The sequence below is a fragment of the Symphalangus syndactylus genome, chromosome 22 (genome assembly GCF_028878055.3).
Source record: "Symphalangus syndactylus isolate Jambi chromosome 22, NHGRI_mSymSyn1-v2.1_pri, whole genome shotgun sequence".
Taxonomy (NCBI): Eukaryota; Metazoa; Chordata; class Mammalia; order Primates; family Hylobatidae; genus Symphalangus; species Symphalangus syndactylus.
In genome coordinates, this window is record NC_072444.2 from 12,974,897 (window position 1) to 12,987,500 (window position 12,604).

The 12,604-nt window shown below is 37.9% G+C and overlaps 1 protein-coding gene across 20 annotated transcripts in view; it reads right to left on the reverse strand.

Annotated features, from left to right (window-relative positions):
- Positions 1 to 12,604, reverse strand: part of SRRM1 (serine and arginine repetitive matrix 1) — a 29,730-nt gene that overhangs the window by 11,346 nt on the left and 5,780 nt on the right. For 4 of the 20 annotated variants that reach the window (XM_055262698.2, XM_055262694.2, XM_055262706.2 and 1 more), the window contains 8 exons: positions 12,538 to 12,604; positions 11,462 to 11,577; positions 9,946 to 10,149; positions 8,948 to 9,142; positions 8,544 to 8,663; positions 6,448 to 6,722; positions 772 to 852; positions 183 to 269 (listed from right to left, as the gene is read on the reverse strand). The exon at positions 12,538 to 12,604 is cut by the window's right edge and continues 104 nt beyond it. In XM_055262698.2, the coding sequence (XP_055118673.1) occupies positions 183 to 269; positions 772 to 852; positions 6,448 to 6,722; positions 8,544 to 8,663; positions 8,948 to 9,142; positions 9,946 to 10,149; positions 11,462 to 11,577; positions 12,538 to 12,604 (1,145 nt within the window). The remainder of the gene's footprint in view (positions 1 to 182; positions 270 to 771; positions 853 to 6,447; positions 6,723 to 8,543; positions 8,664 to 8,947; positions 9,143 to 9,945; positions 10,150 to 11,461; positions 11,578 to 12,537) is intronic. The other 16 variants (XM_055262699.2, XM_055262695.2, XM_055262700.2 and 13 more) reach the window with 8 other exon arrangements.

Genomic DNA, 12,604 nt, shown 5'->3' on the forward strand with positions numbered 1-12,604 from the left:
AATGTAACAGAAAATTATATTTTGCAAAAGGACTTAAAACCAAAAAAAGGAATAATTCTGCCTCCTCAGACAGATTTCTATGTAGGCAAGTAAGTAGTCATGCTGCACACATAGATGTTTATATACCAAGTATTTTTTATTAGGAAATGCACGTAGAAAAAAACTTTCATCACCGTCCATACCAGATGAAGACTGCTGGTTCTGTCGTCTGTATTGGCGTCTCTGCTGCACAGAATCTGCTGCAGCCATTTTGCCACCTTTATCTTCTTCTGAAAGATGGATGCATTTAGAAAGTGTTTCTTTAGTTAAGCATATAGAAAATTTGCAATTTGAATAGGAAAATAGTCTCTCAAACCTTCATTTGGTTGGATAAAAAATACAACTACTATATTTTTTTAAAAAGAGTTTAAAATGTCAATTCACATGCTGATTTAGACTATCTTCACCAAATATAATAAAATTTATTTAGTCATTTATTACAGGTCAGGCTGGTGCCAAGCATTTTATAAGCAGATACAGTTAACTGTCAAAAACCTCTACTGTCCCTATTTCGGAGCTGAAAGAAGAAAGGCTCAGATAAGTTAATTAAAACAGAAACAGTTAAATTCTGGAATGGGGATTCCACTCAAGTCTGTCTGACTTCAGTCTTAGCTCTTATCCTATACTTCATCTTCAAGCAGAAGGGGATGACCAAATGTGCAAAAAATCAAAATCAGCTTTAAGAAAAACAAAAACAAACAAACAAAAATCACAAAAAAACAACAAACTTACCCGATTCAGATAACTCTACTTTTCTAGGCTTCGGTGCTGGTGAAGGGGATTCTCTTTTCTCAGTACCTTTATGTTTTGTCACTAAAAAAGAATAAGAGTGGAAAAAAAGCTTATGTACAAACAAAGGTCTATACAAGATGCCTTTCTTTTAATTTTTAAAATTTATTATTATTTTTAAATAAAGATGGGGTCTCACTATATTAGGCTAGTCTTGAACTCCTGACCTCAAGCAATCCTCCTGCCTCAGCTTCCCAAAGTGTTGGGATTACAGGCATGAGCCACTGTGCCCAGCCAAGATGCCTTCCTATTACAAAAATGAGTGTGACTACTCTCAAAAAGAATTTATGAAGAATTAAAAAATTCCCGTAAGACCTTGTTGTCATATCTGAACATTATCTGAAGTGAGGCAAGAATTTTTAAATATTGAATGAAAAGCCTCAAAAAGTTCTACAATGATTTTCAAATCTTGAGATTCTCCCAAGAAAACCAACAGTTAAAGGAAATTGGGAGCTGCTACTGAGTAGAACAAGCTCAGTAAAGTAAACCTCTGTGTGCTACTTGAGCTCCACAATCTAATAACATACACACCCTCCACACCCATACTCACTCCCTCACACTCAACTTCAGAGACTTCATCAACATGAAAGCTTTTAAGCAACCACTATAAGTGGGTTCAGAAAAGTAAAAGATGATAAATGATTAAGAAATAAGATCTGATAAAACTTTCACAAAGATATTTGGTCTAGAAAAGAAGAATGGCTGCCCAACAGGCTAAAGGTTCTTTATGTAGAGCATAATCTTCACAATAGCACAGGGGATTTAAACTACCCATGAAAAAACGCAGACCACCACAACAGTAAAAATTATTAAATACAAAGACTTGAGGATTCTTTCCAAAGAGCTAGAAAGAAAAAAAGGCATTTCTATACCTAAAGTAGTAGGAGAGCAGTGGGTATCCTATGAATTATCCAACTGTCTTTTACCAATGACATAGAAATATGGTAACTACCTTTTGTAAGCCTGCTGTATTAGACATACTATTAACACGGTTAGTAGTATCACATCCCTTTCTCCCTGTTCCATTCCACAAGAGAGGAAACCTGAGGCTTAAAAAGAAGCAACTTCGCCTCAGTCACAAAGACAATTTAAGTGAGCTAAGATGTGAATCCAAGAATCTACTTTTAGGTCATGGGTTTTAATCTGAACAACTATCTCTGCTTATAGTATCTATCCATTGCTACAACTAAAATCCTAAGTAAATTCACATATAAACATATATATATATACCATAGATTAACCTGAAACACCACTTGAGAACATCCCAATAAGAAATAAATCTACAGACAATTTGATCCCCTCAGGATCCTGATACCTGTTTTGTGTGATTAAAGCAATTGCCACGGAATGTTTGACTCAGAATACAGATACATTTCATTTAAGACACTCACATTCAGAATTCTGTAATGGTTTATTCCAAGGGGCAGTAATTAGAGAACCAGTGATCTAACACAGTAATCGCATCTTTACTAAAGAAGTCAAAATGAAGAATTCACCAGTATGCCTTTTCAATGAACAGAGTTTTCCTTTTTTCTTTCTTTTTTTTTTTTTGAGACAGAGTTTCGCTCTTGTTGCCCAGGCTGGAGTGCAATGGCATGATCTCAGCTCACTGCAACCTCCGCATCCCGGGTTCAAGGGATTCTCCTGCCTCAGCCACCCGTGTAGCTGGGATTACAGGCATGCGCCAACCACACTTGGCTAATTTTGTATTTTTAGTAGAGACGGGGTTTCTCCATGTTGGTCACGCAGGTCTTGAACTCCCAACCTCAGGTGATCCGCCCACCTCTGCCTCCCAAAGTGCTGGGATTACAGGAGTGAGCCACCGCGCACCCAGCGACTTTTCTTAAAATTTCTACGTAATAAGCCATTTGGACAAATCACTGGATTGGGTAGGATTGGGTAAAGAATGGCTATCACTCAATTAGATTATCAGGAATCACGACAGTGCAAATAGCAAACTATACTTAATACTTATATTTTAACAAACTCAAAGAAATAAAAGTATTTTAAAATTGTTAACTATTTGAGGCTCTTTTTCTAAGTCCATATTCTCTATTTTTAAGTGTTACTTAATCCTCAATTTCTGAAAAGATATTATGGGCACGTAGTTAAAAAGTGCATATCCAAGTTACCACCTTAGAGAACTGGGTTCCCAAACTTGCTTTGGAAGCTGATTGTTTGGATACATTTTCCCCTAAGAAACATTAAAAATGTGGTTATGCTTACAAGATAGTTGGCAAAAGCCTACTCATTATATAATACAAGTGAATTGTAACATTATTTACATTTTCCCCCAGTGGAAATACACATCTGGAGTTGCATCCTGATTCAATTTCTCACTAACTACTTAGCTAAAGTAGTCTTTATCAATACATTTATATTAGCTGGGTGTGGTGGCATGCGCCTGCAATCCCAGCTACTCGTGAGGCTGAGGCAGGAGAATCGCTTGAACCTGGGAGGCAGAGGTTGCAGTGAGCCGAGATCGCACCATTGCACTCCAGCCTGGGCGACACAGCAAGACTCTGTCTCCAAAAAAAAAAAAAAAAAAAAAAAAAATTATACCATCAAACATCAAACAGCTATCATTTATATATTCCTACTCTGGTTTAATACAATTGAGTCACAGCATTATTAATATTATAACAGCACTTCAGATTTCTATTTTTCTAGATGAGACTTTACACCATTTACTTTGTTAATATTAAGTATTCAAGGGACAAAATTATTCTAGCATGAAGTCAGAAATCGTAGAAGGCAACTTTAAAACCAGAATTTTAAATTGACTCCAACAGTTCTATTAATTATTAATCTTAGACCTGCCCAAAAGATCACTTATTAAGTTACTCTGTGACCAGCAATAGTAAAATAACCATTTAATTGTCTAGATTGCACAATTTATGTGGCCAAGCTAATCTAAAAAAATCAAAATTACCACAACGTCACCACCAGTATTGATCATGTTAACACACTTCACTGTGCCACTGATTTCAAGCACTATTTTATGTACTAAGATAATGCCAATTTATGAAATGTCAAATTACAAATGTTTCCCCTAAGATCCCTTCAGATGACCGTATACTGTATTCCAAATAATTAACCTATTAAGTTCCCCAAAACACTTTTCCTGCCTCCCTCCCACTCCATTTGCCCACTATCAAGAACAGATCCCTAAAGCCCTGATAAGTGGCCACTACAGAAAATATAACTGTAATATCTATTACATTTCAATGATGTTACTGTTCTAAGCAGCAGAAACTGCAAAGTAATTTCTGAAATCTTACTGCCAGATAGAGAAGCTAAAAAATTTCAACCCTGCCCTCCATTTCTCACCTTTAGCAATCAAAGAGGAATTCTGGGGTAGGAAAGTTGGGAAAAGTATTCACTATTTAACTGGGAACGACAACTCAAGTTTTATTCCTAGTTGGTTGACCTTGACCAAGTTAACTAACCTGAAAATCTGTTTCTTGATGACAATTGTTAAGGTCTTTTCTAGCTCTGAAATTTCATCACAGAGGGCTGGGATCAGTTTAATACAAAAGGCTATGTCTGGGCCGGGTGTGGTGGCTCACACTTGTAATCCCAGGGGTTGGAGGCTGCAGGGAGCCATGACTGGGCCACTGCACTCCAGCCCGGGTGACAGAGTGAGATGCTGGCTCTATTTGGGGGAGTGGTGGTGAGAGGTTATTTCCAAGTAGCTCAAACCAATATTCAGCTCCAGTGGTCACAGGGGAGACTGACTACATTGCCTGTAGTGCCTCTCTTTGGGCAGGTTGTTTGAACATGAAAGCCCTGTCCCAAAACCCACAGAAATACTTATTTTCACCATGGCTTACTTCTTTCCTGTGTACATATCCACTCTGTCTTGTTTGCAAAAAGTATATGCCAAAACACAAGAAATTAGCATCTGTGCAGATGCTTTTTAAAGGGTACCTAATAATTCTTAACAATCAACCTGTTTTAACAAGGATTGGTCCCTCTGTTCAGGTACTTTTGCAACTCTTTGGCTATATGATATAAATAGAAAAAAATCATCACTTGATGTGTTTTTGCAAAGTAACAGGTGAAAACACTTGTTTTTTTCCCTGGAGAGCTTTGTGGCTCCAGACAAAGAATAAATATTCAGAAGTACAAACTTCACAGGAAAAGACAAAATAGGTCAGGGCCATGGGCGTCGGATTTGGACATGGTAACTGAAAATGGACTGAAATTTTCCCAATGCTGAAAAGCAGTATGGTACATGAGGTTATGAAAACAGTGATCCTGAAGCCCCTCTCTCAAACTGAGGACTGAACCTGGAGGAGTTACAGGCTTCTCTACTTTCACTAGCTGCTTCTCTAAGGGGCCAACAAAAATGGCCATGTCTTATTTAATGAATGTATCACTACAATAAAAATGTCACAATTCAGAAAACATTACTTTTTACAGACTATCATAATCTGCTGGTCACCCTTTCACTCTGTCAGCTTATCTATGCCTCACTGTCACAGATACAAAAAAGGAAAGCAAAATTTGCCTTTCTAGGTATCACCGCATTGCAGCCTTGGGGAGTGGGGAGATAAGGCAACAGGGTGAATAATTAGCAATGCTGGTCTCATCAAGCTCATTAAAATGTATAATGAAAATTTTGCCCATCCTCATTTCTTTGTTTCTAACCTGAAATTTTTTCTCTCTCTCTTTTTTAAGTCAGGATCTCGCTATGGTGCTGAGGCCAGCCTTGAACTTCTGGGATCAAGTGATCTTCCTGCCTTAGCCTTCTGAGTAGCTGGGACAACAGGCTCATGCCACCACTCCTGGCTCTAACCTGAAATTTTCAATATGATCATAATAACCCCAGTGTGTGTTAACCTACAGATTGCTCCTTAAAACTCAATTGCTTTAGCAGCTTTTAAGATCCTCCCCATCCCTTACTACTCACCTTTTAGGCTGTATCATTCCAGCCCTAAGCTCCAGAGAGCCTGGTTCAAACGGACACTACAGTTTTTTCCATGCGTATTTAATGCTCACAGAACAAACCCCAATAGACCACAACCTTCACTCAGACTAACACAGCATTCTACTTGCCTGGCAGGATCACAGATCATAAATTCCTCAGAAATCAATCTGCAGAATAAAGCAAGGACAACACTCAGAAGAACCCTACCTAGAGCCTAAATTAAAAAAACAAATCAGCTTTTAAGAGGACACCATGTCCTTTGCTTGGGAGCGCAATGCGACCAAGAAAGAACTAAAAGAGAATATGAAGTCCTCTTGTTTAAGGTATCAAACCAAAAATCTTCAGGAGAAAAAAAAGTTAACTGGTCTCATAGTAATAAAATGATCCCTTATCATGCCAACGCAAACTTTGATATGTTACCTCAACTCAAACAGCCCACGGCTGGTAAAAGATTTCTCCACCTGCGCAATGCCAGAGGGCATTGCTAAAAACAAAACCCTTTTACACATAAAAAAAGCCCCAAGATTTTAAAGCAGGGAAGAGGCAGGCTTATAAGCAAACCTACAGAGAGTATCAGATACAAATATTATCTAGCTATTTCATACTTTGAGAGTGAGCAGGGGGCAATAACTATGCTTTGTAGCCAAAGAAAGAGAGAACATGTTTCATATGTGTTTGATTTTTACCTTTACCTGAAGTTCTCCCTGGAGACACAGAAACACGACTCTTTCTTGTACGGTTTGACTGCTGGGGTGTTGGGGAATGCCGAGTTTTGGGTGGTGGAGTTGCAGGAGGTGATGGCCTGTGCCTTCGCCTTGGAGGACTTGCTGAAGGAGATAACCTACGAGTTTTCCGAGGGGGGCTGGATGTCCTCTTGGGAGGCTTCTTTGGTGGTGACCGTGAACGAGATGAAGAGGATGATGAGCTACTCCCAGACAAGGATGCTGACGAACGTCTTCTTCTGTGGAATGAAGTATTCATATTCACTAACTGCACACTTACAAAGAACGGCCTTACAGGTATGAACAGTTTACACAAAAATACAGCTATTTTAATCCGACTTTTGAGTTTATGTAGCTAAGCACATAAATGAGTCCAAAAGAATGGGGAAAAAACCATAACCTAGGCCAGGAAACAGCTAGTTCTGAGACTAAATATAAACGACTTAGTCTGATAAATACTTCTGTCTGTGTTCTCTCTCCAGTTACCAAACTTGTCAGGTTGAATGCTATAATAAAATAACTAACTAGTCCTTCTGCCTTAGGAATGGTATTGGTGTTTTGGAGTTTGCATACAAAATTAGGGGGCAAGGTATTTTTCATTTAATAACACAATGTTGAGAAACCTTTAGGTTGCATTTTTAAAAAAGATGTGTAAAACTAAGAGTTCATTTAGCTACATAAACTTAGAAGCAGGGGCCTCTCGAATTCTGCGGCAAAATTTGTGTTAAGTTCTGTTGCAATTATGTGTACCTGCAGAATTCACCTTTGGCGGAAGAATTCCTGAGAACCTGAAAAAAAGAAACCCTACCTTAAGTGTGAGATAAAAACTGGCTGAAAGGGAATCTTAAACAATCTGTAAAATATTGACTGCTAAATGGCTGAGTAAGCACAATTTAAACATGCTGTTTGCAAAACTCCAGTATAAGAAATAGCTGCTTCCACTAATCTTGTACTAGGAAGCACCAGCATTACTTTTCTCCTAAAGGGGAATTAGAGAAGTGTGATGCCTGGAAACTGACTGACCATTTACCTCACTAATTTCCTCTATGACCCTAACACATCGATTCTTTGTAACAGTAGTAACAGTTCAATATATCTTGACAACCCCTCCCCAAAGAAAATTTTCAAATTTTCTCTGAAAAACCTGACTGCAGAAACAAAGTAACTTTACAGAGCTTACTTGATTTTTCCCCTTTATTTCCAAATTCATTTGGTTCCCTGAAAGAACTTTAAAAGATTCAAACAAAAAATTCTGTCCAAAATATAACTGGAAGCTTAATCATCGGCATTTCTTCCAAAGCCAGGTGAAACGTACTGCAAGAAGGCACAACAACTGCTACCAGTGCACTAGGACTCGACTCTGGGTAGATTTAGCCACTAACTTTTTGTTTAAAGTGATATATCCAAGATTCAAATATTTTATCTTATGCTCATTTTAGAATGATTTAAGAAAAAGAACACTGGTACAGTCGGGGTTTTGAAAAATAACCAGACACTAAACTAGTAATAACAATTCTATCTATGGAATATAGATATATTCCCCCGGGATTATGGAAAACTTCCAAGTTATGCTATTCCTGTCTGAATTACTTATAAGCTTCATTACTTCTATAATGAGAATTTTCTATATGAGAATTTTATAAAAAATTCATAAAAATATTTTTCTCAAAGTATAATAGCAAATGAATTACTTTAATACTGGTAAAAGGAGCTTACTGGCCCTATAATCAGCTACTTTTCAGAAGCCAGTTAAAAGCCAAAGAGAAGGTGGCCAATTCCCTTACTTAGTAGGATTTCTTGGTGAAGTCTAGAAGGGTAAAAGTTAACAGAAAAGTGTCAATAAGATGAATTTCTCGTTTACTTTCCAACACCAGACTAGACATTTTTCATAACACGAACAATTGCATTACACTTCAAATGAAACAGACTCTTTAGAAGACACTGTCTAATATCACTTATGAGTTCTTTCTTCCAGGGGACACTAATTTACAGATTATCCTAAAAGAAAGATTATCCAGAAGTGTCAAACACTCGACACTTCCAAATTTTAAAAATCTTACCGTCTTACTGGTGATCTACTCCTTCTATGCCTTGGTGGAGGAGGCATTCTTCTTGGTGGAGTTCTTCTTCGAGGAGATGGCCGCCTTCTTGGGCTTGGTCGCCTTCTAGGTGAATACGATCTGCCATAACAAACAGAATTAGGTCCTGAATAAACCAGGAGTGAGGAATTTCTTGGCTTAGTTTTCTCAATGGCCACATCTAAAAAATAAATTTCAAGGATCACAATTTTCCATTTATGTAGATTTTTATGGTACACAGAAAAGTGTCCTCAAATTATCTGTGTACATTCAAAAAATATTTCTACTAAACATCTTCTACCACTTTGAAATTATGTATCTAATTGTACCCAGTAGAGTAGCATATAAAACCTAAGATCTTTGTTGATCTTAAAGCCACAACTCACCTTGATCGGGATCTATGGCGCCGCCTAGGTCGAGTGTGAGAAGGAGAGCGGGACCGCGTCCGGGATCTTGATTTGGAGCGTGACCGAGATCGTGGTCGGGTCTTCTCCTTCTCCTTTTCTTTTTTGGAATTTTTTTCTGGAGAAGGTTCTTTAGGCTCTGGTATAGGTTCAGGTTTGGGAACTTTCAGAATGTCACTGTGGAAACAAAAGCTTTTTTTTTTTTTTTTTGCCTTCTTATACTCAGCCTTCTAAATCATTATACAATGATGTAATAAAGTATTTCTAAAACTTTTCAAAAATTCACAGACTTGTCTCTGGCTCCAAAAGACACATAAGTATGTATGTACCTATCACTGAAACCCAGTGAGCAACTAATAATTCCAACCATGTACATTTTCTTCTTCTGAGACAGGGTCGCACTCTTGTCACTCAGGCTGGAGTGTACTGGCACGATCTTGACTCACTGCAGCTTCAACCTCCCAGGCTCAAGTGATCCTCCCACCTCAGCCTCCTGAGTAGCTGGGACTATAGGCACGTGCCACCATGCCCGGCTAATTTGTCTGTGTGTGTGTACATATACATATATATATATTTTTTAGTACAGATGGAGTTTCACCATGTTGCCCCAGGCTGGTCTCTAACTCGGAGCTCAAGCGATCCACCCACCTCAGCCTCTCCAAGTGCTGAGATTACAGGCATGCACCCCCGCATCTGGCAACTACATACATTTCTTAAAAGTGCGAAGTTGTCCACAATACATTGAGGAAAAAAACAAGTTACAATATATAAAATACCTGAAACAATACAACCAAAAGATAGTAATGGTCACCCTCTGGGGCATTTTCTTTTAATATACTCTCTTAACAATTTCTTTTCAACAAACTAATTTTATAATTTAAAAAATCTAAAAGGAAAATAGTTTTAACTCAGATGTCATATTTGCAGTCACTATTAATCTAAAATTGTGATTATTTATAAATGAATTTTTATGTACTTGCCTAGTAGAAGTAGCCTCTTGTACTGAAGGTTCTTTTACTTTCACTGAAGGTTCTGGGAGCTCTGGAGTTTTTTCCTTCTTTTCTGGAGCAGGGGAAGGACTCCGGCTCTTGGTTCTGTGACGGGGAGATCGAGAATGACTGCGCTTTCTCTCTCTCCTGACAGGGGAAGATCGTCTTCTAGGGGAAGGAGATCTGGATTTGCGTCTAGGATGAAAGTAATTTTTTTCAGGTTTTTAAATAACACAGATTGGAAGAGAGGAGTCAAAGGGAGAAGTGAGGATTAATCTTTAGTTACACTATTGTTGTTTATATCCGAGATGTTTCCCTATGGAAATAAGACATGCTAATCTCATCTACTTGATAGGGAAGAGAAAGACAAGCAAATGAAAGATAACATTCTCGAGTATATCAGTTATAAGGGAGGAAAGCACTAACTTGGGACTCTAGTCTTAGGTTCTTAATCATTCCCAGAGATCAAAAGACCAACTTTTCAGAGGCAAAGAGGATGCTTTAAAGCAAACAATGATAATCCCTGACAACAAATCAAACTCCCAAACATTTAACATTTAGATGCCGACAGATTACAATGGAGTTCATCAGGAAGAGCCTCGGTATGCCAGAAAAATGACTAGTACCATTAAAGCAACATGTTCTTCAGAAAAGAAAAATACACATCAAACATCCAGAAGATGGCTTTTTTGCGAGAGGAGAAGCCCTCTATCTTAACAGTAGCCTGCCTAACTCGAAGGGTTTTTTTCTTATTCACACAGAAGAAAAATGGCAGACATACTTCATCAATAGTCAAGTAGTTACCACCATGACAATCTGTGCTTAGCTCTATAAATATTACTTCCATAAAGAGATTTTAGTATCAAATATATAAATGAAAGGGACAAAGAAATTACCGCTTCTCTTTACTAATTCCAGCAGACATTTATGAAAGAAATAAGCAGAACCCTAAAAATAAAAAGCCTAATGGAGTTCTCACCTTTCACCACAAATACAGAAGCTGAGTCCTGGATTTAAAAATGTGAACCTAACAATAGTCTCACTGGAAGAAGAAAACAAATAAATGATCTGAAGTTTGGGTTCAGTACAACCATCTAAGAAAAGCAGAAGAGGGAATTAGGTAAGTATTACATGAACAGCTAATGAGTACAGATTTCTTTTTAGAAGAAAGGAAATGGAAAGAAAAAGTGAATCAGAGTATATTTTAAAAAACCCAAATTAACTGTTATGAACTAAAGCAATATGGAAGAAAAAGTTTAAAGTTTTGATTTAGGAATTTAGAGTTGGATAACTCATCAAGATCTGCGAGACGCTCATGGCTAAATTATCTGTCTCAAACAAAAGATGACAGATTTCTTCAGTCCAGAGGCAAGCCACAGGTCACCATGAAAACTGCATGACGGAACAAATTTCTTGAATAGCGCTGTTAGATTCCTTTTTAACTAAGGAAGTTTCCTAAGACCTAAAGTACCTGTAAAACATCAGTTATGCATCTATTGTATGATACCTTCTCGGGCTACGAGACCTCTCCCTTTTTTCTCTGCTGCTTTCTTTTTCTTCCTTATCTCTTTTATCTTTGTCTTCATCTTGCTTCTTCATAGATGCCAATTTTTCTTGTTCAATCTGCAAAGGCCAGGTTTTCAAAATATACATAGTTGAACATTTGAGAATAACAAACTGAAGACTACTTTCTACATGTGTTAAACACCAATGCTATTAACTATCATTTCATCAGCCTCTTCTTTTGAACCAGACTGTTCTTTCTTCACCCACACTACAGACACACATTAAGATTGGTATTATCGCCACTCGTTTACAAATAAATATTCACTGCAAGTTAATCTCTAAGACCTGAACTAAAGAGATGTTTTGAAGCTTACTTCAAAAATAAAAAATAAAAAAAATAAAAATAAAATCTCTTTCACATTGACCTTATTCTTTCTGGGAGTTCATCTGTATTGCCCATATTAAGAGTTTATACTGGCCCGGCACGGTGGCTCACGTCTATAATCCCGCCAAGGCCGGGCAGATCACTTGAGGTCAGGAGTTCGAGACAAGTCTGGCCAACATGGCAAAATCCCGCCTCTACTAAAAATACAAAAATGAGTCGGATGTGGTGGTGTGCGCCTGTAATCCCAGCTACTCAGGAGACTGAGGCATGAGAATCGCTTGAACTCAGGAGGCGAAAGTTGCAGTGAGCAGAGATCACACCACTGCACTCTAGCCTGGGTGACAGACTGAAACTGTGTCTCAAAAAAACAACAAAAAACAAACAAAAACAACAAACCAAAAACCCTTATGCTTACCTTTCAGTGTTAAATTCAAATTTCTTTTAAGCTACATGCACTCATATATTAAGAATTTGTAAAAATCTAGCAAATCACTAACTAGACTGGGAAAATGACATTCTAAGCTCAATGTTTGGTTGGAGGGAGGAGCAGTGAACCAAAACTGAATGTTTGAATACAGTACAGCAAAGCAAAACTACATGAAGATCCTAGCTGGGTCATATACAACCCAAGGTGTCTCAGCAGCCTGGCCAATACTCTCAAATCAACGTTACAGAAAAGAAAAGGTTACTACCTGTCTTTGTTTTATTTCTTCTTTCTTCAGTTCTAGGAAAGCAGAAGGGATTCCCGCGATGTTTTCC